Source organism: Stigmatopora argus, chromosome 9 (assembly GCF_051989625.1).
Source record: "Stigmatopora argus isolate UIUO_Sarg chromosome 9, RoL_Sarg_1.0, whole genome shotgun sequence".
Taxonomy (NCBI): domain Eukaryota; kingdom Metazoa; phylum Chordata; class Actinopteri; order Syngnathiformes; family Syngnathidae; genus Stigmatopora; species Stigmatopora argus.
Window position 1 is genome coordinate 7,148,918 of NC_135395.1, and position 27,845 is coordinate 7,176,762.

A 27,845-nucleotide genomic window follows, 5' to 3' on the forward strand; every position below is an offset into this window, starting at 1 on the left:
ACTTGAGCATAAATGGTTATGTTTGACACATGCATGATCTTAATTGTTATCATCATTGGCGGTGGCAAAGATTTGTAATGTAGTATTTTTAGCAACAATCATCAGGTAACATTTTGATCTTTAAATCAAAAGGGTTAAAACATCGTAATGTAAATGTTAGTTAGGAGCAATGTATTGTCGGCGTTTAAAATTATGGGCAGGAAAGAAAACAGAATGCTGACAGTCAGATCACTTTAAACATTTTTCAAAATTGGCTAGAGAATATCATTTATAGCCGTTATTGTATATATTGCATCACTCGGCCAATAAATGTTAAACTAAATGATGATTCCATGGTCATTTCAGTCTTGTGCTTCTTGCCAAATCAAATTTGGAATAAAACGTTTTTTAAAGGTAAGTTAAAATAAATTAAAAAAAAAATACCCTTGAGGATAAGCGGTTCAAAAAATGAGTGAACGAATGAATACATTTTGGCCAATTCCAAAGCTTGTCGGTATAGTAGTACCACTAAAATGCCTCGGAGCGGCGGTAGTGGCGCTTATAGCGTTAGCGACTGCCAACAGATCAAAGAAATTAGTAGAGGAAGGTGATAGTGACACTGATTGGCTGTTGGGTGACGTAACCTACAGTTGCTGGCGGTGCTTTGAAATCGTTTGGAAAACGTTGATCACAGAGAAGCAACATTGAAAGTTGTAGGCAAGCCCAACGCATTTATCTCAAGCGGAGCCACCGAGAAGAGATTTCCAATGCTCGAGCGACGAAGCACCGTTGTCAGGCGGCTGGATTACCAGCGCACCGCCACGAGGAGCCCCCCACGCGGGGGTGAAGAGGTGACGCCGATGTGGGGCCGGAAAAGTTGTGGAGGAACCCTGAATACGGATCTCCCGGCCACATGCTCGCAGGTTTCACGATTGTGCGAGGTTTCCCCCGAACCAAAGTCCGTTTCAGCTCGCCAGCCTGCGACCATTCGGCCCAAAAACATAAGGAAATTTGACTCGCCAAGTCCAAAAAAGGTACGTAATCTGTTTTTTTGCTACTGTTTTAAGTTGATAAATATTAGGGTTGTGAATAACAATTCTAATAACGATTAGGGATGTCCCGATGCTAACTTTTTTGACTTGTTATCCACTCCGATTTTTCTCAAGATCCAGTGCCTGTTTTTAGACCAGTGAAATTAAATATAGTACTGTAATGAGTAAGTGAGAAATTACATTGATTTTTAATGAAGTTTTTAATAAAGGTTTGTTTACGATATTGCAGAATTATCTGTTATACCAAATCCCAATCTAATACATAGGAAATGTATTAAGTAGGGGGGAAAAGTACTAGTTTATCTAAATGTCTTTTGCCCACCCAATTTGAATCAAGCTGCCGCAAAATTATAATCATATAAAAGGGTGATTTCAACCTAACAGAAAAACAAATCCATTTTTTCTTTTGTGCAGTGCCAAAATAAGGTTGCAATACATAAATAAACGTATAGAGTGAACAAATAACCAATACAATAAATTGAGCTATTTTAGTTGTGATTCATTGGACTTTTTTACTGCAAGGTTTGTTTCAATAGTGTCAATATAAATATAGAAATATAAAAATATGCTCTATAGCTATACATTTCTGTTTTATACTTATGGATCATTTTGTTACTTGTTATCTTAACTCATTAACTGCCATAGCAAGTGATTTAAGTGATCTGAACGGATAGCTGAACTTCAATTTGAATCTCGATACGTTTCATATTGCCTAAACATCAATTTGTGTGTTTGTGCAGATTGCTTCTCCCCCAGCTAAGGAGACCAGTTGCACACCGACCTGCAGGAGATTCTTGTTCAAAAATGGGAAACCTTCACCAAGGTCCATCAAAGACGGCAACAGCATCCGCCCTTTGGTCAACTTAAATCCATTCAGCCCCCTCTCCTTCATGTCACAGTCTCCACCAATGCAGAAAAACCAGCGCAAAAGAACACACTTGTATGTCAAATTTTCGTCATTTGAGTGATTATTGCAGTTAGGTATCCTTGTACAAGCTCAGACTATAATGTTTATTGTTTTCCAGGTATTTCGGAGATGACAATTGCGGTAAAGCTAAAAGGTTATCTAAGGTAATGATATTTTATGTGGAAAGTTAAAATGGGTCAGTTGGAATTGTCTTTAAGAACACTTTTTTTGTGTGTGTGTAACTTTTAGAGGTTGACTGCAATAAGAAGCGATGCGACGTCCCGGTACTGCTCGGAATTCCTCGAGCTGGAGAAGATTGGCAGTGGGCAGTTTGGTTGTGTGTTTAAATGTTTGAAAAGGCTCGATGGCTGTCTCTACGCCATCAAAAGATCAACAAAACCCCTAATGGGATCTATCGAAAAGTAAGTCAAGTAGCATTGCCTCAAATGATTTTGATAGTTATCACTGATTAGTTTAGCAATTAATCAACTAATTGTTGCATATAAATCATGTCATTTACTCTTTTAATATTTTTGGTGGGTATGGTAATTACAATTTACCAATCATCTGCTTTCCCTGTGGATTACAGAAATTGTGACTATTTAGATTCTTAATTAGAAAATGAATAAAAACAGATAAAAGAGAAATTTAAATGAATATGTATATAGGATCAGCCAATATGTAGAGATATAGAATAACTGTTCTGTATACTTTTTGGGTGATGATTTTCTCAAAGGTCGACTGGACTTTTTTTTTTATAAAGATTGATCAATATCATCTAATGTAATAGGATAATTGTTATTTACGCTGTTTGGGTGGTGAGCTTCCTTTTACTGTAGACTGGTATATTTACGGGCCGACATATGGATTTTTTTTTCTTCAAAATTGGTCCACATCAGCCCATGTAACAAAATGACTTATATTTACTGTTTGGCTGACTAGCTTTGATAATTAATTTTACACCATCAAGTGGCCTTTGTTGCAAAAGAAAAATACATTTATTACACACTTTTTTATATTAATTAGTTTTTAAATTTACTTTGCGAATCAACATGCTTCAAAAAGATATACTATCCACCTCAAATATCATCTTACAAAATCTGATTTAGACAGCGACCAAATTTAGTTTTTAAAATCTGCATCAGCCTCTGGAAATTGGCTCCCCTTTTAATATTTAAGTTTTTTGCCTTTTTTAAAGTAATCTTGTTGGTTAAACACACAAAATACAATAAGAGCATTCTCTTGTTTTTTTTTCCTCATTCTGAAATGTAAAAATAATAGTCAATAAACAGACTACAGGGCTTGGACAATTTTTAGCTCTAAATAATTGTCGATTCATTTGATAATCAATTAGTTGTTATAGAATTGTGACAGCCTTCAAGCTGGGCGTTTAAAATCAATTTGTTTTGTTTAGCTTAACAAGTACAATCTTAACAAAGTGCTCTTGTCTTCCTATTCAGACAATTTACCATGCGAGAAGTGTTTGCCCACGCCGTGCTGGCCCAGCACCCCAACGTGGTACGCTACTATTCATCGTGGATTGAGGACAACCACTTGCTCATTCAGAACGAGTACTGTGACAGCGGCACGCTGTTTGATGTCATTGAACGCAACGCCAGGCACCTCACCTCCATGTCAGAACCAGAACTCACGGATCTGCTGCTCCAAGTCACCCGAGGCCTGGAGTGCATCCACTCCATGTCACTGGTGCACATGGACATCAAACCGAGTGAGTTTGAGTGGTAGTGCTGCAAGTGACGAATGAGCATCTGCAAAACTAACGGACTCCCCCTCTTTTGTGTCCTAGGCAACATTTTCATATCCAAGAAATCTAGAAGCAGCTGTAACAGTTTGGATGAAGACATGTTGAGCAGCAATGTTGTCTACAAAATAGGTTTGGCGTTATTTTTTTTCAAACATAAAACGTGGTTATAAAATTTAGCATTTTTTTTGCCTTATGAGAGACTTGGTCATATATTAATTCCCTGCCCAGTCACCCTAGTCAAAATTGATATAGTCTATACCAGGGGTCGGGAACCTTTTTGACACAGAGAGCCATAAACATTTCCTATTTTCAAATTTTATTTCTTTGAGAGCCATACTCAGAATTTTAGTGTAAAAATGTGAAAATGAGATGTGACTTTTTTGGGGTCATTTTACCACTTTAAAGTACTAAATGAATTATTTTGACAGCGCAGTTGCTAACCAATGAAAATATGCATGCAGAAAATTCTAATAAAAATATAATTTTAAAAAAAGACGATTAAAGTTAGAGGTACTGTCAGCGCCATAGTGCCGATGTGACGCTCCTTTTGGTGCATTCAGGACTCGGCTCTGTCACCAGCGGTTTAAATACATATTTTACATCACAGGTTAGCGAAGAGCCACATGCACCCATCAGAAGAGCCACATATGGCTCCCGAGCCATAGGTTCCCTACCCCTGGTCTATACCAAGGGTGTCAGACTCGGGTTGGTTCGCGGGCCGCGTTAACGTCAACTCGATTTCATGTGGGAAGGACCATTTTAGATATATTTAGATTTTTTTTTTTTGAAATTGATTAAAAGAACTGGATTAAAAGCCCTGGATATTCAGTTTTTTATAGATCTAAAACAATGTTTATTTTAGCTTTTTTTAAATATATTTTTAGATTTTACAAAATGATTTTTGAACTAAAAACATGGAAAAATGGATTAAAAAATTCAAATTATTGATTTAAAAGGGGGAAAATCAGGAAATTTAATATACATCTATACTCTTCATTTTAATTTGATCCTAAAACAGAAAGTTGGCACTCATGATTTACACAAAATGATGCGGTGGGCCAGATTTGGCCCCCGGGCCGCCTCTTTGACACATGTGGTCTATCAATGGCAGAATTTTTAAATAAGTGCCCCCGATAAAAGGTTAATTTGTAGTAATCATTGCATTAAAATTCAACCTTAGTTTTTATTTAAACAAAACTGTCATCTTGCAGGGGATCTTGGTCATGTGACACAGGTTAGCAGTTCACAAGTGGAAGAAGGTGACAGCAGGTATCTGCCCAATGAAGTGTTGCAAGAGGTTTGTACAATTTTTTTTAATTCTGATTATTTTTTGTAACTTCTAAATTTCAAATTTAACATGAATACTGTACCTGATGCTGCCTTATGTCACATGATTGACATCTACATCTTCCCCCATGTGATTTTGTAGGACTACAGTGACTTGACCAAGGCGGACGTCTTTTCACTCGCTCTGACTGTGGCGAGCGCTTCAGGGGCGCAAGCTCTGCCGTCCAATGGACAAAAGTGGCACGAAATCCGACAGGGCGAGTTCCCTGTTGGGCCACGCAGGCTTTCCCAAGAGTTTCTCAGTCTTCTCAAGGTGACTACTGCACGATCTGGTGTTTTTTTTCTTCCAAATGACAATTAAGAATTGGAGTCAGCTGTCCAATTTAAGAGAGAATGCACGTTTTGTTTTTTGTCTTCGGAGAAAACTATGTTGGGGGCTTTGTTCGCTCACTGCCTCTGACGATGACAATGGTTATCAAAACACTGTAGGACTAAAAAACTCATCAACATTACCCTTTTCTTTGAATATTGAAGCCAACTCTCCACTAAATTTACAGTTGTCTTCTTTGAAATGCAATCTTTGTAGTTCAAAGGTTACACTTCAAACATGAAAACTTGCTGGTTTACAGCATTTGTATGCAATGCAAAACATTATTTTTTAAAAATTACAACTGACGCCATATCTACGTGAGGGGGAAAAAGTCCCCTTTATGTACCGAGTGTAAGCTTTACCGTTCATGGTGATCGTGTACTTCCATTGAAAATTTTAAAATAAGAGCATGACATGTCAATAGAAATAGATTCTGATTCTACACTAATAAGTTTCTCCCCCAAAATCTGAATGGCAAAACATTAGATAATTTGGCTTTAAACTAGGTAATGTGCATTTTGCAGGACAATATGACAGCCATTTTGGATCAAATCATTGCTTTTGATTGGCTCTAATAAGCACAAAACAAAATGACAGGGTTTTTCCACTTGTTTCAAATTTAACACAAAAGTAGCTTTCAAATGAAATGTTATGCATTGATTAAAAAGTATTATTTTTAATAGTTTGTGTGTTATTTATGATTACCATGTATTGCATTCTACTTGGTGATTTATTCTGCCACAAATGGTTAAATTGGTTTTAGAAAATTGGCAATGTTATCGTATATCGGCAATAATTTATGAGACAATATATTGCCCACTATGATTTTTTTTTAATTGGGACTGCCCTGTGACCAATCACATAGTTAGCTCTTTTCATCCTTTTGGTGTGAATTTAAATTATTGTTTGTCACTGGTAGACATCTAATCCATTTGACCTTAGTATTCAAATGGATTGGTCGGTCTATTGCTATCAAAGACATCCAATGAGTTCATCTATAATGTGTTCATTTTGTTTTTCCAGCTGATGATCTGCCCTGACCCCAAAAAACGGCCTTCAGCCTCTGACATCATCAGACATCCAGTAATCCATGCAGCAAAGAGACTGGTTGTGTAAAAACAAAATATGTATAAATCACTTGTGTCAACTTGAGTCTGTAAATACAAAATATGATTAAAATCATTGTATAAAGCTTGAGTCCTTCATTAATCTATTGCTTATTTATACGTTTAAAGGCATTTATTCATTCATTTTATCCTCATTAGGGATGCAGGGGGTGCTGGAGCCTATCCCAGCTGACTTCGGGCCACAGGCGGGGGACACCCTGAATCGGTGACCTGCCAATCACAGGGCACGAGGAGATGGACAACCATATATACTCATCACTCACACATACGGGCAATTCAAGGTGTCTAATCAGCCTACCCTGCATGTTTTTGGAATGTGGGAGGAAACTGGAGAAAACCGACACGGCCCGGGCAGAACATGCAAACTGATGGACAGACCTGGATTTAAACTCAGGACCCCAGAGCTGTGAGGCCGACGTGCTGACCACTCAAGCCGCTGGGCCGGCCCCCAATCAATGGCTCGGTAGCCATACGTGACTCTTTGGATGGGTGCATATGGCTCTCTCCTAATCTGTGACGTAAAATATGTCAACCACTGATGACAGAGGTGAGTCCCGAACGCACCAATAGGACTGTTGCGATGACACTACCTCTAGCGCCGCTTTAATCATTTTTTTCATTAGATTCTTCTGCATGCATTTTCTCATTGATACTCATTGATTGGCAACAGTGTAACAATGTTGTCAAAAGAATTCAAATACTTTTTGTACTTTAAAAGTGAGGAAATTACTTTTAAAAAAGCCAACATTTTCATGTATTTTGACTTTTAAATTCCGAGTAGGCCCCTCAAGGACTAACATTTGAAAATATGAATTGTTTATGGCTCTCTCTGTCAAACAGATTCCTGATCTCTGCCCTAAATCATCAAAGACAAGCCAAAGGGCTTCACAGACCAATACCACTTAACATTATGTACAGATCTGTTGATCATTTCAAAGGGCAATAATTTCTTATGAAATAAGACGTCACAGTAATGTCAGTTCGGTTCTGTTATGCGGCGTTCGTAGAAGAAGATTACGCCATTGCTGAACAGTTCTGGTGGGCGTCCCTCAATAAGTGACACTTGGCAGTCATCGACTTTGATAGTAACATCCTGTAACAGAAGGTACGTCCACAGGTGGCCCGTGTACGTGCCGTGACCTCTGTGGGCCATGACTGATGACAGCGTGTACGTCAGCTTCTCGTGGTGCTCCACCTGCACGTCTATATGTTCCCTGTTACTCGTAGGTGGAAGGTGAACAGTCAAGATGTCAGGAAATGTCCACAAACATTTAGTCTTTGTCTCATGATTGCATGCCACACAATCAAAAACATTCACATGTGGAAACGCAGCGGATATGATGTGTTTCTTACTGGTTTGGGTGAAGATGCTGCCCAAGTCTGAGTTTCTAGTCGTTGTTTCACCGCATTGTTCACATGTACTGACTGCTTTGACTGACACGGCAGTCCGGAGACCACATTTCTGGAACCAGGATAACAAAGGCTGCACCAGATCCAGTGGGTTGTTCTTCCACAACAAAGCCAGTTCCTGAGAAACTTCAAACATTTCCTTGTTAGTGAAGGTCCGTCCTGGATTCTGGTGGGCACTGCGGAATACCTCAACCAATCTTCTCATGGATGACACTTCAAATAAGAGTTGCCATCGTTCGGGTCCAAACTCCCTTTGGACTGTTTTTAGATGGAGAGTCGCTTGTAGGGTTGCGCTGATCCAGCTGTTCTGGAATGTGTCGGGAAACCTGCAAATGCTCCTACAGGTGCTGTAGGGGTCAACACTGGACTTGAGGTCAGACAGCTCAGATGAACCAGAGCTATTCAGTCTAGCAGGGCAGCCTCCGCCTTTCCCCGCCTTTTCACGGGTTTGGAGAACCCAAGTAAGGAAGGGGGCCCACAAATGCAAGATCATGTAACCCAAGCCAGAACTCAGCGAAAAGAATGCGCTTAATCTATTTAAATGCATCATTTATTCGCTTGCTGAGTTGCTCAAAACTGTCAACAAATGTTAAATCTTTATCTTTATTTATGTTATAGCCACACCCTCCAACAGTAAAGACTCAAAGAGGCTTTATTGTTGTCATCATGTCACATGATTGTTAGCATTTGAAGTGTGCGCTTTGTTTTTTCACAGCCTGATATTTTTTATTTCAGTTTTATGTGCAACTTCCTAGATTGGTGTTGCGGAAATGGCCAAATTATTTGAGCGTATACTGATCCATCCTTCTGCAATCAGGAGACGAGAGACACACTTGTGGTTCAGGGGCCACTTCAAACGATGCTCTTGAATTCAAATGAGTAAAAACGAACACATGCACACTATTTGCATTTTAAACAATGATTTTGTGTCATGTGATCAAGGAGCTGTCACACTTGTTCACCATTTCATGATCAGTGCTGCTTGAGTCCACATAGAAAATATCGATGACAGATGGATGATTTCTTCATCAGCTGAACACTCGGATATCATGAAATCTACCAGGTGTGTTGCGATCCTTCCTATGTGTCCTTACATAATGTAAAAAAGTCAGCATTTTATTTTGCTATTTGATGGATGCTACTGAATGACTTGCTACTTTCATATTTGACCAATTGAATGATGATGACTAACTGCATGGATAAAATGTAACCAGCATTGGATATGGATATGTGTCCAGTATGCCACATCCAGGTCACGATTCCCATAGGTTATCAGTAAAAACATGGGAAGAAGAGGAGAGCGATCATGTTGACAGCCCGCTTAGCAGGTATACACACAAAATGCACCTGTCAACCCTTTTTAAAAAGAAAATACCTTGCAATTTTAACACTACATATACATTCAATTCTCAGAGGGCAGTCGATGTGTGATGAATCTTCTTCAGAACTACAGAGAATGGCTGATGTGGACCGGAGAGGTGGCAACTCTCAGAATTCCCTCCGTGGTCGAGGTGCTCTCTCCAGGTAGAAGTTATTCATTTTCAACAACATTGAGGAAGATATTTCTTGAATTTTGTGTTTATCAATTTGGGATTTTAGGATAGTGAATATGGTGATGACCCTAAGAGAATGGGCTCAGAAGAGCGTGTCCGAGGAAACGGATCGGCCTGATTCTTTTTTGGAGCGTTTCCGGGGCCCGGCCCACTTGGACGCACAAGCCCCACCTAGCCGCTACAGTCAAAGCCAAAATGGCTCTGATGCAGATATTGAAAAGAGACGCAGCCAAAAAAAGTAAGAAAAACAAAGCCATATCATTACTGTATCGAATTAAACCCAGCAATCAGTTTACTTTTCCTTATTCTCTATTTCAGGAGGAAGTGTAACAATGTCGTTTTATCCCCGGCAGATGATATATATTACCATTGGTTGATGGTGATTGGTCCTGCTGCTTTTTATAACTGGACTATATTGGTTGTCAGGTTGGACTTTTTCAACTGGCTTTTGCACTTCTTGTCTAATAACAGGCCGAATTTTCTTATGACGAGAATAAAACAGTCGCTAGGTCATTGAATCAGTATGGTTTGTCGTCCATTGTATTTCTTGTAACAATATGTATGGGGGCTTTATCTGATTTTGTAGGGCCTGTTTTGATGAGCTGCAGATGAGGAATGTTTTGCTTTGGCTAGTCTTGGACTACATTTGCGACGGAGTCTACATCCTCGACATAGTTGTGCGTCTCCACACAGGTAGTCAACATTTAATATCGAAATGAAATCACGCAGATTGAGAGTGCATTGATTATGAAAGATGAAATTTCGGTTAGCTCGTTTCATCCGATTTTTTTCCATTTCTAAAGGTTTCTTGGAGCAAGGACTGATGGTGAAAGATGGCCACCGTTTGCGGGAAGCCTACATTCGAACCTTACAGTGTAAGCTTGACATCTGCTCCATACTTCCCACTGATCTATTATATTTCACTTTTGGAGTCAGTTACACGCCCCTTCTTCGATTCAACCGTCTGCTGCGCCTACCACGGCTGTTTGAGTTCCTTGAACGTACGGAAACAAGAACAGGCTACCCGAATACCTTCCGTATCTGTAAACTTGTTGTGTATATTCTGGTGATCATCCACTGGAATGCCTGTGGATACTACAGCTTCTCAAAAGTTCTGGGACTGGGATCTGACTCTTGGGTGTATCCCAACACCTCGGATCCAGAGTTTGCCTCCCTGACTAGAAGTTATATATACTGCTTGTACTGGTCCACTTTGACGCTGACGACCATTGGGGAGACGCCACCACCTGTGCGAGATGAGGAGTATCTCTTTCTTATATTTGATTTTCTGGTGCGTTATTCGTGTTACCTGTGTGATGAGATTTGTGGTTCGATTTGCTGGAAGTTCAGCGACTTGTTTTCTATTGCAGGTAGGAATTCTCATTTTTGCCTCCATTGTTGGGAATATTGGAGCCATGATCTCCAATATGAATGCTACAAGAGCAGGGTTTCAGTCTCGTGTCGATTCATTGAAACATTACATGCATTTCCGACATGTCAACAAGGTCTTAGAACAACGCGTCATGCGGTGGTTTGATTACCTCTGGACTAATAAGAAGACAATCGATGAACAGGAGGTGCTAAGGAGTTTACCAAGTAAACTAAGGGCAGAGATTGCAATCAATGTTCACCTGGACACACTGAAAAAGGTAAAGATTTTGTCTTAAGAGGATGCAAAAATGCAGTCCATCATTTATGAAACACTTTTGTTTGTGCTAGTAGTATACTAGCGGCATAACTCAAAGTTTTGCATCATGATTGGATAAACTTTTTGGCATAGTTGTAGAAACTAAACTCAATTTTCAACACTTTTAAAAATGTCCCCCAGAAACAAAGATCAAGTACCTACCCACAACTTAAGACAAAATTGGGGTCGGTGCACGAACGACACCCACAATGGAAAAAAAAGTCCCAAGCATAATATCAATTATTTCTCATCTCATCTCATCTCATTTTCTGAACCACTGGTCTAGAGGTTTGTGGCTGTTCCATATGGTAAATCGCTGTCTCAGAAAAAAATATATATTACACACAGTAAGCAATGCTGTGAAAGAGCAATCAAAGTTAGGAAATTCATGCCATGAAATCCACAATCACCATTTTTTTAAACTTTTAGTGAGCTATTTTATATTACCGTTACCCCGCTGACGTATTTTGTTTCTGTAGTATGGAAGAAAACATTGCCTTTTGTTATTTTATGATTGAACAGGTCGGAATCTAATGATATTTCTGTGGTCGTTGGTAGGTTTTACAAAACGTTTTTGATTCTGGGGGAGAAATGTAGGTCAATTATTTTCATTACTAGCAAAAGTCCATCAAAATATCAGACAGGGAACAGAGTTGTTAAAAAAAAAGTTACTACAACCATTCTGTAAACTCCCATTGCAGGTGCGTATTTTTCAAGACTGTGAAGCCGGTCTTTTGGTAGAGTTGGTACTTAAGCTTCGACCACAAGTTTTCAGTCCAGGAGACTACATCTGTAGAAAGGTCTGTTGGAAATGGTTTACAGCATGGTTCATATGTTCTCATAATATTGATTCACATCCAATAAGTTTAAAATTTCATTGTGAAAATTTCTTTTTCCAAGGGCGATGTGGGGAAGGAGATGTATATAATCAAAGATGGTCGCCTCGCTGTGGTGGGAGAAGATGGAGACACCCAGCTCGCTGTTCTCACAGCGGGTAGCTGCTTTGGAGAAATAAGCATTCTAAATATCAGCGGCAGCAAGATGGGCAACAGACGTACGGCCAATATTCGCAGTCTTGGATATTCGGACCTTTTCTGCCTTTCCAAACAAGACCTGATGGATGCGCTACAGGAGTTTCCTCACGCCAGGGCCCAACTCGAGCAGAGGGGTCGGGATATTTTGCTGAAGGAGGGGCTCTTGGAAGAAGTCAACGTGTCTGCCGGGGAAGAGTTGGAGCAGAAGGTAGAGAAGTTAGAGACTGGCATGGATCGACTACAGGTCAGTCGCCATCAAAGAATTAATTCACGTAGACAGTGCAACAACAAACTTCACATGATCCGATCAACACCTCAATTCGTTTCAGTTGCCTCACAGTAAGAGTATTTTGTGTTTTGGGAACGGCCAACTGAGGTATTTCAAGGCTGTCAGTAGTGGCTCATTTGTCACTCCTGGCTTGCCGTCAGGTCAGAGCAGCTGCAGACAATCCTTGATTGCCTCCTGGTGTGGGTATTTAAGCACCACACAAAGGATGGCTTATTGTCGGATCGTTCCTGCAAGTCTTGCATGCGGCTGCATATTCCTGCATATTCCTGCATATTCCTGCATATTCCTGCATATTCCTGCACATTCCTGCACATTCCTGCACATTCCTGCACATTCCTGCACATTCCTGCACATTCCTGCACATTCCTGCACATTCCTGCACATTCCTGCACATTCCTGCACATTCCTGCACATTCCTGCACATTCCTGCACATTCCTGCACATTCCTGCACATTCCTGCACATTCCTGCACATTCCTGCACATTCCTGCACATTCCTGCACATTCCTGCACATTCCTGCACATTCCTGCACATTCCTGCACATTCCTGCACATTCCTGCACATTCCTGCACATTCCTGCACATTCCTGCACATTCCTGCACATTCCTGCATATTCCTGCATATTCCTGCTTGATCCTGTTTTGGTTCCAAGCCTTTGTTGATTTGTAGAGCTCTTCTGATTTATTAAAGATGTTGTTTTGAAGCTAACTGCCTCGATCCCCTCCTACTTCCCGCGCCTGGGTCCTAAACCATTCCTGATCGCTCCACGACGACGCGGTGCGATCGTAACAAAGGCCCATAAGTCAGGGTGTTACTGTATCTGTAAAGTGACCCCCCATACCCCCAGTAACATCACTATATTATCTCATTTACAGACGAGCTTGGCACGCCTCCAGAGTGAGTTTAACTCTGCTCAGCTTCGAATGAAACAGCGGATGACAGCCTTGGAGCACAATTTCACCTCGGTAACCACGGGCAGCGGTTTTCTGTCCGATATTGACGGCTACGACAGCACCCCCGGTGGCGGGGGAATGCGGAGTCAAATAAATATTCGACTCTGACTAATTCTTGGATTGGAGTAAAAATTCCAAGTGTTTTTTGAATGCTCACTCTTTTTTATCTTGTTTTTCTTTGTGGTTTTGTTATTCGTTGACTGATCGGAATGAAATTGAGTACATGTAATCTAGGGATGTATCCACATTTAATTTTTTTTTTTTTCAGGGTGTTTAAAGTAGAGTGATGTGCAAATTGTGATTTAATGTTGCGAAACGTTAACGTGAATGTGTTCCTTTTGGATAGTCTTTATTCAAACTACATACTATGTAAGGTTATTAGAGTTTGAATTTAAGTAATGGCAGCTAAATAAGTGTGTAGAATAAGTGATCCAATTGGTTGATCTTGAATGTAGGCTGTGTTAATGCAGCATATCATTATTAATACTTGTAAAAATAATAATTTGAAAGAAAGGATTATCATATTAAACTGAGTTTCAAACATCGTGCCATCCGATAATAAACTTTCTAGAACCACAGCAACTTCCAAGTAAGTAAGTACCGTATTTTTCAGACTATAAGTCGCACCAGCCAAATAATGCACAATGAAGAGGAAAAAAACTACATATAGTAAGTTGCATAGGACTAAAAGCATTACTTGGTTTATTACTATCACAAAGCTTCATATGTATAAATAAAATATGAATAGAGAAATAAATATTCATTATGTTCAGTTTTGTCTCTGGGAATGGCTCTATCAAAATAAAGACCCTAAAACCACATGACAAACATTCTTTCCCGTGCTGAGAAGGTCAGCTATAGACTTGCATGCCCTTTAGCCATAACGACAGTTGACTACTAACGATCAAAGGTCAACTACGTTTACGGAAGAAACCAGGAAGTGGCTGAACGTGTTCTGCGAAAAGGCAGTACGAGGAAATAAAAAGGTAGAGACGACAAATCGTCTGTCTGCGTACCACAGATGGAGCTTTGCATTGTATTGATAGTAGCGAGTGTGTTACCGGTGTCTTCAGCAAATCAGGTAAACCTTAGTATCGCCTTACTCTTTGCGTGTGGGTGTGTTTACATGTCCTGTATTCACGGTTGTTGCAGATCAGCCTTATAGAAAGTCTCTTCTTGGCCACGCAACAGCGTCCCTGGCTCTGGGGCGTCTATGTTTTTGCTGTCGGACTCCCCATCATTCTTTTCATTAGCTTTATGTGGCCTGACAAGGTGCATTGAGCTGTTTATCTTTGACCCCTTTGGTTTAGAAGTATATCATTTTTATGCCTGTTTGATTTTAGAGGTTTGGACCCCCTGATCAGGAATATTACTATAAGAAGTCTGATGATTTACAACCTGATGACCCTGAGATATGACGGGAGAAACCAGCAATCTATGGTAGTGGTAATGGTATTCAATGTGAAGTGGTTGGTTTTTGAAGTGTAATGAAGAATGCATTCTTCTCATTTATTAGGAGAAGCTGGCAACGGGTCAACAAAATGAAGAGACACTCGAAGTTACCTGAGTAACTGTCACTAAGATACAATGATTTGACACATCTGTTAATCACTGTTCTTAAGCATCCTCCTCCAAAAAGTGATGAAAGAAGCTGTATCAACAAACATTGAAGACCTTTTTTTTTACCACTGCTGTCACGTTCTTTTATAATAGGATTTTAATTGTAGGCTTTACTTCATTTTTGAGTGCATCTGTCCATGTTGATCTATTTACAGCAGTGGTGTCAAACCGGTCCTCAAAGGGCTGCAGTGGGTGCAGGTTTTCATTCCAACTCAACAAGAGGATACCTTTTGCAAGTGTAATCAGTTAATTAAAGTCAGGTGCTACTTATTTTAGAACACACCTGATTGGTTAAAATGTCGGCACTGGATCGGTTGGAACAAAGACCAGGACCCTCTGCGGCCGTCGGCGGAATCGGTTTGAGACATGTGATTTACAGTAATCCCTCGATTATCACGGCTTCAAGTATCGCGGCTTCACTACATTGCGTTTTTTTTGGGGGGGGGGGGGAATTTTTTTTGTAACTTCATAAAAATGGCAAAATCCATGCTGAAATTCGCAAGCGGAAGCCAATCCCATGTCGTCCGCTTGCTACTGGGACTCAGCACTGAAGTTAAAATATATATATATATATATATATATATATATATATATATATATATATATATATATATATATATATATATTTTTTTTTTTTTTATAAATAGGGCTGATCCTACTTTGCGGTTTTTCGTTTACGTCTGGTGTACATCGAGGGATTACGTACATACTTTACTTCACTAATAGTCTCTGACATGTCAAAAGGTTACACTCTGAACTAGTACTATAACAATAAATGCAGTATTTCTGAAATGTCTTCCATCTTTCCAATACATTTGTTCAAATGCGTATATGCCTCTTTGTTTGAAGTCTCATGGGTATACACACCTTGGCGCTATTATTTATTTTGATATTTAAGTGTTGAATCACTAAAGAACAAGCTCCGTTAAATCATTGTGTTATGAACAGTTTCAAACCTAAAATTATAGTACATATTTTTGGAAACAAGTTAGGAAAGGTGTTTTTACCATTTTTTTGGTATTTTTCTTTTTTCAAGGTGTTGCGAAATATCTTATCCACTTTTCCTGCTTGAAACATTGCACCAAACTTTTGCAACTGTTTCTAATGAAGTCACTTCAATTTAATATTAATATATTTTTTGTTTGATAACACCAAGCTGAGATTTTGATTCATTTCTTTTTTACCTGTTTAAGTGCTTATTTTGGATTGCTGCTGTTGTTGTTTTTAACTCTAGATAGGCCAAGTGACTATTTTTGTTCATTATTTTATATTTATTTTACATTATTTACATATTTACATTATTCATGCTTATTTATTTACTACTTGTTTGTTGATGATTTATCATGTATTACATATTTATTGATGATGTATTTGTCTGTAGGTTTGTTGTTGTTTTTGTGCACTTTGTGGATTTAAAATCTTATTATATACTTGTTTAATGACATTAAAAGCATTCAGTTCAATTAAATTATTAAAAATAAGACTCCGAAGTAGATATGTATATATATATATTTTTTTTAATTTCATAGTGGTATTTAACTAAACCAATTCGTTAAATGAGTGTCCTGTAAATAATTAAGCATGTTTCACTAACACAAAAGCCCCCATCTTTAAAAAAACAACAACAACAACAACTGATTTTGTCTCTTTTTTTCTATTATGAAGTTTTTCAAAAATAATATATTGTCAAGAGTCTCTACAACGATTAACACGTGTACATAGTACATCTGTTGTTGATATTTCACGCATACTTTTAAAGTTTTATCACTGCAGATAATCAGTTATTTTGTCAGTGTCTTGGCTTCAGCTTTGTTATGTTCAAAGTTTTGGGAAGAGCTAGGAAACCAAAAAAAATGAGAATTGAGATCGGTCGGGGCACTTTTGGGATTTCATCTTTTATTCACAACACAGAAGAAGATGGTTGTACTATTCCGACGGCTTGGTATTCATTTGATGCTCTTTCAACTTTGCTGTCATTCTATTTGTGTAAGTTTTGCTTGATATATATTCACTTTATATACCTTAAGTGTGAGTTTGTTGCATTATAAGTGGAAGCATTTCGATCAGTTTTCTTTGATTTAGTGCATCTGTCCATGTTGAAACATATTAATGCAAAAAAGTTTTTTCATTATTGTAATATTTTCAGCTATGTTTAAATATTTGCACAGGCATCAGACCAATGTGACGAGGAATTGGCAAGGCTGAAGGAACAAGAAAAGCTTCTAAAAAGTCAATTTCACAAGCAACACCTCCTTCTACAAAGACTACGAAATTTTAACCAAGCTAAAAATGAGGAAAATACTAAAGTCAACCAGACCCTCAAAACAAACAACAAAGGTCAGGTGGCAAAGCTACATTAAAAAAAACAAAAAAACAACAGTTATTCATTTATTATACTATAGTTGACTGGATGAATAAAAAAACATTATTAAAAGGCAAATCAGCCTGCCTTATTGTTTGAGATTTTCTCAAATAGTCTGATGTTATTGTTATTATTCAATGAATATGTAAACTATGTCTCTCTTTTTTTTAATGTATTAGTATTTTCTATCTTATTATTTACAGACTGTTCCCAACTCTACATTTCTGGCTCTAAAGCCAGTGGTTATTTTAACATCCAACCTCAATTTTCTATGAATCCAATTAAAGTCTACTGTGATATGAGTGAAGGAGGGGGTTGGACTGTTATGCAAAGAAGGATCGATGGAGCCGAAAATTTTAACAGGTCTGTCTGTTTTGCCTCATTGATGAAGTTACAGCAATTCAAACTAGGATAAATTATGATCTAAATGTTCATCTAGATCATGGGTGGATTATAAAAATGGATTTGGAAACATGGTCGATGTAGATCTTGGAGAATTGTGGCTTGGGAATGAAAACCTGCATTCTATCACCGCACAAGGTTAGTATTTTTTCATATTTTTAATTGAAGTGCGTTATTTTTCAGTAGCAATGCAATGCGCAATAGAAAAAGGGTTCATTAAAGACTGGTATCTCCCCATGACAATAAAGAGCAATGTTGAGCCCACTTTTTGTCAAATTTACCACAGAAAAAGAGACTCGTGGACTATCATCCAGGAATGAAAATATAATAAAAGAACTTGGGTTTTCAGCGTATTGTTACGACCTATCAGCAAAAATATAATAAATGTGAACACATCGTGAAAAGTGTCACTATTGGTACTTGTCCACCATGATTTTCATTTTTTTTTTAAATCTACAAAACTCTACGGTTAAATTCACATGCTAACAACTTTCTACCGTGCAACCCTCAATAATTTAATTACATTTTTCATAATTGTTTTTATATAAGATTGTGGCAACCTCACTTACAACGAATTTACTGTAAATTAAACATTTCTTTATGAATATACTAGTGTTATTTAAAATCATTTTTTATATTGAATTCTATTTTTTTGTGTTTCTTTTGTTCTTAAACATTGTAAAACATAACCTTACTAACAAACGCAATATTCTCATATGTAGGGAGGTGGAGTGGCAGGATTATTTTCCACCATTTGTGGATGTGATGTGTGATGTAATACCTGATCTTTTGTGTATTTTGAACAAAATCCCCTTTAAGAATAAGTAAAAACTCAACTCTGAAAATCCAACTAAATATTTCATTTATGGTTCCCATCCATCTATATATCAATTTACCTACTTATCCACCTTTTTGAATTTTATCTGAGTAATTGACGAAATGTGGATTTTCTTCATGCACTACTTGTTCCAGCCAATTACACACTAAGGATTTATCTGGAAGACTTTGATGGTAACCAACGCTATGCTGACTACAGAAACTTTAAAGTTGCAGATGAAAAGGTATTGTATTTTATTACTATATTAGATTAGGATTAGTTTGTTACTGTTAATCTGGTACAATTTTGCAGATGCATTATTTCCCCCATCAACCCTGATTCTCCTCCTTGCAGGATCACTATAGATTGACTTTCGGTGCATATACTGGAACAGCAGGAGATTCTCTCTCTGGAATTTTCCAGACTGGTGTGTCAGATTGGGCCAGTCATCAGAGCATACCATTTAGCACCTACGATAAGGACAATGACAACTACGAAGGCAATTGTGCACAGGAAGATAAAGGTGGCTGGTGGTTCAACAAGTAGGCTAATCAATTAGTACCTCAAAGTATTTTATACCTGCATAAAGTACAGTTGTACCTCTACTTACGAAATGAATTGGTTCGAGAACTTAATTTGTAACTTGAAAATTTTGTAAGTAGAGCTGTACTTTATGGTAGTCGGACGTTTGGTCGCCGGACTTTTGGTTGCCGGACTTTTGGTCGCCGGACGTTTGGTCGCCTGGAAGGTTATTGATAATTACCATTTAAAATTGTTGCTCAAATTCCCTAAATACTACAAACTGCGAATTATTATTTTGTCATACTTAATGCCCTATTAATTATTAGGCTAAAGAAAAGCTCCAAATTTCCCGTACTATTGTGTTTTTTTATTGTGTTTTGTTGAAGAACTTGTTAAGACCCTGACTGAAGTCCCTTCCTAAGGGGACAACTCATGTACATACAAACTCTTATACACTCACACGTTGGCTCAGTGAAACTGCTCAGGGCCATTGTTAGCTTTGATTGATGCGCAGACCGTGTTGTTTTACCTTGTTTGGTCGCCGCACGTTTGGGTACGGGCGACCAAACGTCCGGCGACCAAACGTCCGGTCACGGTACTTTATACGTAAATTCTCTCATTTGTTCCACGATCCTCACACAACTACTAACTAAACCCTTTAAAATTGGTCAAAGTGTCCCAATTTTGTATGAAAGATGTAAGGAAACACACAAAAACGAGACAAACATTTCAAAATAAATAATGGATAAGGAAATGCATTTACTTTTTGGTGGATTTCATAACTTGGATCTTTTTCGTATCTCGAGTCACTCATTTGCATATAAAAATTTCGTAACCTGAAAATTTCGTACCTAGAGGCATTCGTAAGTAGAGGTATGACTGTATATTTGTGTTGTCATATAGCAGATATCGGCAGCTGTGGACGGCATATTTGCTCAGTTCAATGTTGCTTTCCAAATAAAAGCATCCTAAAGGCTTTTGGAACATACTGAATTCATTTGAATGTATTATGATTGGATTCAATTATTCTGCTAGGCTAGTTTAATATAAAACCCCTTTGACTTTTGACCTTTATTTTTAATCTGTTGATACCCAGGTGCCACTCAGCTCATCTCAACGGCAGGTACTACTCAAATGGGCACTACGGTGCAATGACAGATGATGGTGTTGTTTGGTACACCTGGAGAGGATGGTGGTATTCCCTGAAAACCAGCATTATGAAAATTCGACCTGATGACTTCAAAATTGACCCTTGGGATGACCCCAATGTTGTTCGCAGAGATACTGCATCTTAAGTCCAACTTGGATGGATAAAACCTCAGCGGTGTCGAGAAATAATGAAACCTGATACTGCAACAGTTATTAGAATGTAAGCCTGTAAGAGATAAATATGACATTTATCTTTTAAAGCCCATTGAGAGTAATGCTATTTGCTAGCTTCTCTCATGCATTTTTGCATTGTTAGCGGTTCTTAGTCAACTTTATGTGACTGCTAAAAATGTAAAATATGTGGCGTTCACTGCCAGCACACTGCGTTCCAGTCTTAAATTCGTGCACGTGTCAAAGCAACATAGTTGAATTTAAAAAAAAAACAAGTTAGATCATACAAAGGCACCTGCATATTTGGATTCCTTCTTAATTTTTTAATACAGTGGCAATATGCACAAACATTTCCAATTACCACACTTAAATCACCCCAAAAATCTAAAAGTGGAATCCTGGTGGAAGAGTGGTTATATATAGAGTGCTCATTGTTGGCTGGAATATTTTTACAAAAAAACCTTTGTAAGGATATGCGGCACAGAAAATGAATGAATTCTCTTAAAAGTGGACTCATATGTTCAAGCTTTCCTCCTATGCAAGATGAGCTTACACATTTTTATAACTTCAAGACAATAAACAACAAACATATATAACATATGGAGGATATAACTTTTTTCAAATAAATCAATATGCTCTTTCATGTATACAGCACATTACAGCAGGATTAAGCAATAAAATACAATGCTACAATAAAATAATACACTTGACTTTCTTCTTTGTGCTGCTTTTCCACCTTTTCAACCTGAACAAAGGGGGACCAACCCAAATGCAGTGGGGCCCGCGGTCAAATGAGATAAACACCCTGAATTATTGCATTCCCCATTGCTGACACTTTAAAAAAACAAACAAACATTTTTCATGCCTCAGGAGGCAAGCTACGATAAGTTCACGCAATTTAACATTTAAAGTTCAGTTTACTAAAAAAATACTAATAATGGCTCAAAAACTCATTTAGTCAAGTTGGCAATATTAACTTAAAAAATGTTTTCGTGAGGAATAGTCACAATAACAAGGTGAAGTTAAGAATTTGAGATATGTCAACTTCGAGTCGAGTGGTTAGCCCACATGTGTCGAAGTGGCAGCCCGGGGGCCAAATATGGCCCGCCGCATCATTTTGTGTGGCCCGGGAAAGTAAATCATGAGTGCCGACTTTCTGTTTTAGGATCAAATTAAAATGAAGAGTATAGATGTATATTACATTTCCTGATTTTCCCCCTTTTAAATCAATAATTGTAATTTTTTTTAAAAAAAAATTCTGTGTTTTTAGTTCAAAAATCATTTTGTAAAATCTAAAAATATATTAAAAAAAAAGCTAAAATAAATATAGTTTTAGATCTATAAAAAACTGAATATTCAGGGGTTTTAATCCAGTTCTTTTAATCAATTTATAAAAAATAATCCAAATATTATATCTAAAATTGTCCCGCCCACGTGAAATCAAGTTGACGTTAAAGCGGCTCGCGAACCAACCCGAGTCTGACACCCTTGGGTTAGTTAGCGTGTCGGCCTGACAGCTCTGAGATCAAGGGTTTGTCCCAGATCTGGATCTTCCTGTGAGGATTTTACATGTTCTGCAGCATTTTCAGAATATTTTGAAGGGAATACAAAAGCAAACAACCCTCGAATGGTTGCATCTATAAGTCAGGGTGGAGGCGGGGCAAATAGAGCCAACCTGAGAGAAGAAATGTATAAAAATGTAAAACTAGTTTAGTGTAAAGTTAGATTAAATTTATTTGAATCTGTTTAAGTTATGTTACGAGTACGTTGCCGTGCAAAAAGACCCCCTCCTCTCTTTCCCTCACTCTCTCCCCTCCGCGAAATCCGTCTAATTTTCGTAGTGATAAACACATTTTAGTACTATTAAACCACTAGTTATTTGTTACTTTGTTAATAGATGGCAAATTAGAACAAATAAAAATGTTTTTCCAATCCAATATCCTGTTTTGGGTGTTTTTTCAGAGGGTTGGAACAAATTAATTTGTTTTTAGTTCATTTCTATGGGAAACGTTCATTTGAGTTACGAGTAAATCGACATATGAGCTCAGTTCCGGAACAAATTAAGATCATATCTCGAGGTACCACTGTATTGCGGAAACAATAAAAAAAGAACTGTTGGAACAGAGTTAGATTGTGTCTACTATGTGTTGAAATCCCCGAACCGTAATGACCAAAACTGGTTCCGCACATTGCATTTCCGGTAGAACCAGATTAGGAGTTTCGTTGTGAGCATGGAGAACCAGAAGTACCAAAATAAAATGATTATATACGCAACCGAATAAATCCTTAAATGTGTCATTAAAATGTAAACCGTTATTTCCTATTCACTTTTTGATTCAATATGTATTTATTGCAACATTCATTTATTTGTTTGAATTTTATGTTTCTATCTATATATCTATATCTATATCTATATCTATATCTATATCTATATCTATATCTATATCTATATCTATATCTATATCTATATCTATATCTATATCTATATCTATATCTATATCTATATCTATATCTATATCTATATCTATATCTATATCTATATCTATATCTATATCTATATCTATATCTATATCTATATCTATATCTATATCTATATCTATATCTATATCTATATCTATATCTATATCTATATCTATATCTATATCTATATCTATATCTATATCTATATCTATATCTATATCTATATCTATATCTATATCTATATCTATATCTATATCTATATCTATATCTATATCTATATCTATATCTATATCTATATCTATATCTATATCTATATCTATATCTATATCTATATCTATATCTATATCTATATCTATATCTATATCTATATCTATATCTATATCTATATCTATATCTATATCTATATCTATATCTATATCTATATCTATATCTATATCTATATCTATATCTATATCTATATCTATATCTATATCTATATCTATATCTATATCTATATCTATATCTATCTCTCTCTCTATATATATATAATTATTATTTTTTCTTTCTTTAATTCAGGTACCCCAGACCTTTCCAACATTTATTCAGTTGTTTGACTTATTCTGAATCTCCAGGTAGGAATTTGACGATTACTATACTGTATTTCATTTGTATAGTAATATATTGTAATGCAGGATTCTTTTATTATTATTTACTTTTTTAAATACAATTGTTTTTGTGTTGGAATTCTAACAAAAAAGGTGGCCAATGGCTCCATTGAGTATTGCAGTGGAATTATTTTGTCTCTGTGAGGAATATTTTGCCTTCATTTGCACCTGCTGTGGCAAGTAGGCGGAGCTCTTTTGCACATTCCATCAGGTAAATAATATTGGAACTACTTTGTCTCTTTTTTGGAAACGGAAGAGTTTTAGCATTTCAGATATTAAAAATAGAATTATAATTTTAGACATCACATCAGCATGGGACACTAGTCACAGCTTATTGGACTTGTTTCGGTAAAGGGAGAGGTTTTGGACCAAAACAGGTGAGCAGAACACAATGAATTTGGAGTTTATCCTCGTAAAAAATGGATATCAAATGATATGTCGAATAGCTTTCCTTTGTAGCACATTGCATATTAGATAAAAATGTATTGTTGATAGATATTCACTCAATTCTAGTGGTATAGTCTATCGATCACATTTTGCTGGGTCTTGGTCTTTTTTCAGTCCTGAATCTCAAAAAAGTCTCCATTTGGCTGGCAGAGTGGACTCGAGATTTGGTTATATATATATATATATATATATATATATATATATATATATATATATATATATATATATATATATATATATATATATATATATATATATATATATATATATATATATATATATATAATATCTATATCTATATCTCTCTCTATATATATATATATAATTATTATTTTTTCTTTCTTTAATTCAGGTACCCCAGACCTTTCCAACATTTATTCAGTTGTTTGACTTATTCTGAATCTCCAGGTAGGAATTTGACGATTACTATATATAATATATATATATATATATATATATATATATATATATATATATATATATATATATTTATATATATATATATATTTATATATATTTATATATATATATATATATATATATATATTTATATATATATATATATTTATATATATTTATATATATATATATATATATATATATATATATATATATATAATTGTTTTGTATTTTTTTTTAATTTTAATTTTTTAATTTTTATTACTTCATATAACATTTTAGCTTGAGTCACATTATATATATACATATTTTTTTTTTTATTTTTTATTTTTTTTTATTTTTTTTTATTTTTATTTTTTTATTTTTATTACCACATATAAAATTTTAGCTTTAGTCACATTATATTTATATATATATATATATATATATATATATATATATATATATATATATATATATATATATATATATATATATATATTTCTTCTCATAGTTTAATTTTCAAATAGATTGGTCTTGATCTTATCTCACTATCTGCCTGTCTTGTTCCCATCTTGTTGAGAGAAGTGTCAATTGTCACATTCTTTTTAAACCACGTTGAGGCAATGTAATGTATGGCAACATTCAAACGTATAGATAGACCCTCCTCACCTCTATAGTTAATGACAAATACATTGTTGGAAGTAATCTACATAGTTTCTTGTGTTTTTACAGTGTAATGGCACGGTGCAGCTGGCGTCACGCATTCTTCTGCCTGTGCAGCTTATGCATCTGGATGTCCCTAATGTTCACCTACATCCTCATCATACTGCATTCAAACATAAACAGAGCAATCATAACCGGGAAGTATTCACCAGAAAGTATTCACTTTGTGGCCTCGGAAAGTTATAAACTTAGAGAGTATACCCCTCTGCCGAAAAATTTCTGGAAGGAAAACGAAGAAGCTTTTTGGAACCATCTCCAGTTGGACCTCGACCGCCATTTCAACCCCATCTTGAATGCCCACCATGCCCAGCAGGTTGTTTTTGAGAAGGATTCGAAGGATTCTTTGCTGAAACGTACTTACTTGAAGGTGACTGCCTTGGATTCCATGAAGAGAAAATTTGAGCAGCTGCCACAGAGTTTGCGGGACTTTGAAAGCCACATGGAACAGAGAGACTACCCTTTGGTTCTCCAGCCTCCTTACAGAACATGTGGAGCAGGAGGAGCCCAAGGCAATGTGGCTCCTTTGGTTCTCCTCGCTATAAAGTCAAGCGAGCAGAACTTTGAAAACCGTCAGGCTATCCGAGAGACCTGGGGCCAAGCGGGCTTGATGACCATTCACATGAAGAACAGCACTCAAAAATGGGAACTCAGGAGTCACATCCGCCGGGTGTTCCTGCTCGGCAAAGAGAACAAACAGAAGAAGTCAGACAACCAAAACGCCCAGCTGGCAATGGAAAGCAGTAGATACCACGACATTTTACAGTGGGACTTTGACGACACTTTTTTCAACCTCTCTCTGAAGGATGTCCTCTTCTGGGATTGGTTCTCAGTCTCCTGCACCAACACTCGCTTCGTATTCAAGGGCGACGATGACATTTTCGTCAACACGCCGAACGTGATCACCTACCTCAACGACCAGCTGCTTAAGCCACACTCGGAACTCAACTTAAACGACTTCATGGTCGGGTATGTCATCCGTGCCGCGTACCCCATCCGACTCAATAACTCCAAGTACTTTGTGCCCGAGACCTTCTTTACGGGACTCTATCCTGACTACGCGGGTGGCGGGGGGTTATTGTACTCGGGCCAGCTGGCCAAACGTCTCCATCGAATTTCTTCAACTGTCCACCTCTTCCCCATCGACGACGTTTTTGTCGGCATGTGCATGGCCCGGCTGCACGCAAAGCTAATTCACCATCCAGCTTTCCTCACGTTTGACTTCCCCCAGGGTGCAGAAATAAAACCGTGCGCATACCATACCATCTTTTTGGTTCATAAACGAAGCCCGAAGCAAATAATTGAACTTTGGCCAAAGGTGATAAAGACATGGGAACAGTGTTGGAATAAGACACTAAGGCAGTGGTAGGGAACTTATGGCTCCGAAACCACATGTGGCTCGGAAGCCACATGTTGCTCTTTGGATGGGTGCATATGGCTCTGAGCTAAAATATGGAAACCGGTGGTGAGAGAGTCGAGTCCCGAATAGGAATGTCCCGTCGGCACTGTGGCACCAGCACTAGGGTTAGTTACTAATTATATACTGTATTTTATCGCATTTAAGCCGTATTTGTATCTAAAAAAAATGATGACTGAATCAAGGCTATGGCTTACCGACAAGTTACAGCGTTGCTGTACACTTTTTCAACAGTAGATATCGGCAAATTAACATTTTCTATTTGTTGGTTATTTTCTGTTTTGCAGTAAGAAAACAACCTTTACTGGATGAATTACTAACTTCCATATGGCATTGTCCCTAATAATGTGCTTTTGATTAATACAGTATCTCAGAAATACCACATGTGATGATTTTTCTTAAGATTTTCCCTTCAAAGTAATATATTTGTACCCTATTAAACCCATAAATATGGAGGTGAAAAATGTGAACCAGGGTGTGTAAAATTCAATGATTTTAAGGCAATTTTAAGGGTGCGGCTGTTAAGCGAAAAAATATGGTTGTATATTTTTCAACAGCGTAACCGTGTTGTTAAAAGAAAACAGAGAATTTTTGTACTTTAAAAGTGGCGAAATTATTAAAAAAAGGCACCCATTTCTATGTATTTTGACTTTTAAATCCTGAGTTTGGCTCTCCAGGAATAAGAGTTGACAATAGGAATTGTTTACTGCTCTGTCAAAAAGGTTTCAGACCCCTGTACTAAGGGTTTCTGATGAGCAAAAAACAACCAAAAATTAGATTTGACTTGATGTTGAATAATCTGGACTAAAAATGTCAAAAAAATGTCGAAAAAATATACATATATTTTATGTTACTGCTAAATTACTGCATGCACCTACTCAGATGTGTAAAGTATAATTGCTCTTATGGCTTGATCAGACACTGCTGCACTCGCTGGTTGGCAGCTGTTTACAATGTTAAACGTCCAATCCTTTTGAATTAGGAGAGTTGGCAAGAATCATTCGCTGCCAGATTCCCTCTTCAAATGGATTGAATGTGTCTACAAGTGATAAACTAATTATTAGGAAGATGCATCTCAGCCAAATAAATAACTTTTTTTTTTACCTCATTGGCTGCCACTCCCTCCCAACCTCCTACTTAAAATGGATTGGACATATAGTAGTGATAAACTAATTGGTGAAGGGAGCATCCAGAGATTTACCTAGATTTTTAACCTTATCAGCTTCCATTAACAGCATTAGACGTCCAATCCATTTAAAATGGGAGAACGATAAACTAATTGGTGGAAGAATCCATTAGCCCAGTGGAAGAACATATCTT

At 37.1% G+C, this 27,845-nt stretch overlaps 5 protein-coding genes across 7 annotated transcripts; all 5 read left to right on the forward strand.

Annotated features, from left to right (window-relative positions):
- The first annotated feature begins 584 nt into the window (after positions 1 to 584).
- Positions 585 to 6,557, forward strand: LOC144082374 (wee1-like protein kinase 1-B). The gene is made up of 9 exons (XM_077609501.1): positions 585 to 1,013; positions 1,772 to 1,971; positions 2,057 to 2,102; positions 2,188 to 2,360; positions 3,399 to 3,667; positions 3,746 to 3,832; positions 4,915 to 5,000; positions 5,133 to 5,303; positions 6,384 to 6,557. The coding sequence occupies exons 1-9, from the start codon at positions 747 to 749 to the stop codon at positions 6,474 to 6,476; spliced, it is 1,392 nt and encodes a 463-aa protein (XP_077465627.1). The 5' UTR covers positions 585 to 746; the 3' UTR covers positions 6,477 to 6,557.
- Positions 6,558 to 8,451: 1,894 nt separating this feature from the next.
- On the forward strand, positions 8,452 to 14,248 carry LOC144082882 (cyclic nucleotide-gated channel alpha-2-like). 3 transcript variants are annotated; one of them, XM_077610352.1, is made up of 12 exons: positions 8,452 to 8,960; positions 9,136 to 9,225; positions 9,311 to 9,421; positions 9,497 to 9,688; positions 9,769 to 9,876; positions 10,037 to 10,143; positions 10,254 to 10,741; positions 10,821 to 11,099; positions 11,839 to 11,937; positions 12,038 to 12,191; positions 12,269 to 12,415; positions 13,336 to 13,499. In XM_077610352.1, exons 1-12 carry the CDS (start codon positions 8,914 to 8,916, stop codon positions 13,359 to 13,361), a joined length of 1,848 nt encoding a protein of 615 aa, XP_077466478.1. In that variant the 5' UTR covers positions 8,452 to 8,913; the 3' UTR covers positions 13,362 to 13,499. The 3 variants fall into 3 exon arrangements, with proteins under 3 accessions (XP_077466478.1, XP_077466477.1, XP_077466476.1); XM_077610351.1 differs by having other exon boundaries at positions 8,453 to 8,960; positions 9,166 to 9,225; positions 12,038 to 12,415; positions 13,336 to 14,248; XM_077610350.1 differs by having other exon boundaries at positions 8,454 to 8,960; positions 12,038 to 12,415; positions 13,336 to 14,248.
- A 99-nt stretch (positions 14,249 to 14,347) lies between these two features.
- On the forward strand, positions 14,348 to 15,505 carry LOC144082717 (calmegin-like). The gene is made up of 4 exons (XM_077610037.1): positions 14,348 to 14,494; positions 14,566 to 14,685; positions 14,757 to 14,853; positions 14,930 to 15,505. Exons 1-3 carry the CDS (start codon positions 14,435 to 14,437, stop codon positions 14,829 to 14,831), a joined length of 255 nt encoding a protein of 84 aa, XP_077466163.1. The 5' UTR covers positions 14,348 to 14,434; the 3' UTR covers positions 14,832 to 14,853; positions 14,930 to 15,505.
- Positions 15,506 to 15,655: 150 nt separating this feature from the next.
- fgl1 (fibrinogen-like 1) lies at positions 15,656 to 21,160 on the forward strand. The gene is made up of 7 exons (XM_077609565.1): positions 15,656 to 17,019; positions 17,202 to 17,370; positions 17,599 to 17,758; positions 17,835 to 17,935; positions 18,770 to 18,858; positions 18,969 to 19,156; positions 20,233 to 21,160. Exons 1-7 carry the CDS (start codon positions 16,951 to 16,953, stop codon positions 20,429 to 20,431), a joined length of 975 nt encoding a protein of 324 aa, XP_077465691.1. The 5' UTR covers positions 15,656 to 16,950; the 3' UTR covers positions 20,432 to 21,160.
- Positions 21,161 to 23,790: 2,630 nt separating this feature from the next.
- LOC144082622 (N-acetyllactosaminide beta-1,3-N-acetylglucosaminyltransferase 2-like) lies at positions 23,791 to 26,477 on the forward strand. The gene is made up of 3 exons (XM_077609895.1): positions 23,791 to 23,937; positions 24,360 to 24,415; positions 25,121 to 26,477. The coding sequence occupies exon 3, from the start codon at positions 25,125 to 25,127 to the stop codon at positions 26,475 to 26,477; it is 1,353 nt and encodes a 450-aa protein (XP_077466021.1). The 5' UTR covers positions 23,791 to 23,937; positions 24,360 to 24,415; positions 25,121 to 25,124.
- Positions 26,478 to 27,845: the final 1,368 nt, after the last annotated feature.

Coding starts and splice junctions, on each gene's coding strand:
- LOC144082374 (XM_077609501.1), top strand. CDS start 747: ATGCTCGAGCGACGAAGCACCGTTGTCAGGCGGCTGGATTACCAGCGC. Junction 1,972..2,056: donor CAGCGCAAAAGAACACACTT/GTATGTCAAATT, acceptor ATTGTTTTCCAG/GTATTTCGGAGATGACAATT. Junction 3,668..3,745: donor GCACATGGACATCAAACCGA/GTGAGTTTGAGT, acceptor TTTGTGTCCTAG/GCAACATTTTCATATCCAAG.
- LOC144082882 (XM_077610350.1), top strand. CDS start 8,914: ATGATTTCTTCATCAGCTGAACACTCGGATATCATGAAATCTACCAG. Junction 9,226..9,310: donor GTTGACAGCCCGCTTAGCAG/GTATACACACAA, acceptor TTCAATTCTCAG/AGGGCAGTCGATGTGTGATG. Junction 10,742..10,820: donor TTCTTATATTTGATTTTCTG/GTGCGTTATTCG, acceptor TTTCTATTGCAG/GTAGGAATTCTCATTTTTGC.
- LOC144082622 (XM_077609895.1), top strand. CDS start 25,125: ATGGCACGGTGCAGCTGGCGTCACGCATTCTTCTGCCTGTGCAGCTTA.
- LOC144082717 (XM_077610037.1), top strand. CDS start 14,435: ATGGAGCTTTGCATTGTATTGATAGTAGCGAGTGTGTTACCGGTGTCT. Junction 14,495..14,565: donor CGGTGTCTTCAGCAAATCAG/GTAAACCTTAGT, acceptor CGGTTGTTGCAG/ATCAGCCTTATAGAAAGTCT. Junction 14,686..14,756: donor GCTTTATGTGGCCTGACAAG/GTGCATTGAGCT, acceptor GTTTGATTTTAG/AGGTTTGGACCCCCTGATCA.
- fgl1 (XM_077609565.1), top strand. CDS start 16,951: ATGGTTGTACTATTCCGACGGCTTGGTATTCATTTGATGCTCTTTCAA. Junction 17,759..17,834: donor GGAGCCGAAAATTTTAACAG/GTCTGTCTGTTT, acceptor ATGTTCATCTAG/ATCATGGGTGGATTATAAAA. Junction 18,859..18,968: donor TTAAAGTTGCAGATGAAAAG/GTATTGTATTTT, acceptor TCCTCCTTGCAG/GATCACTATAGATTGACTTT.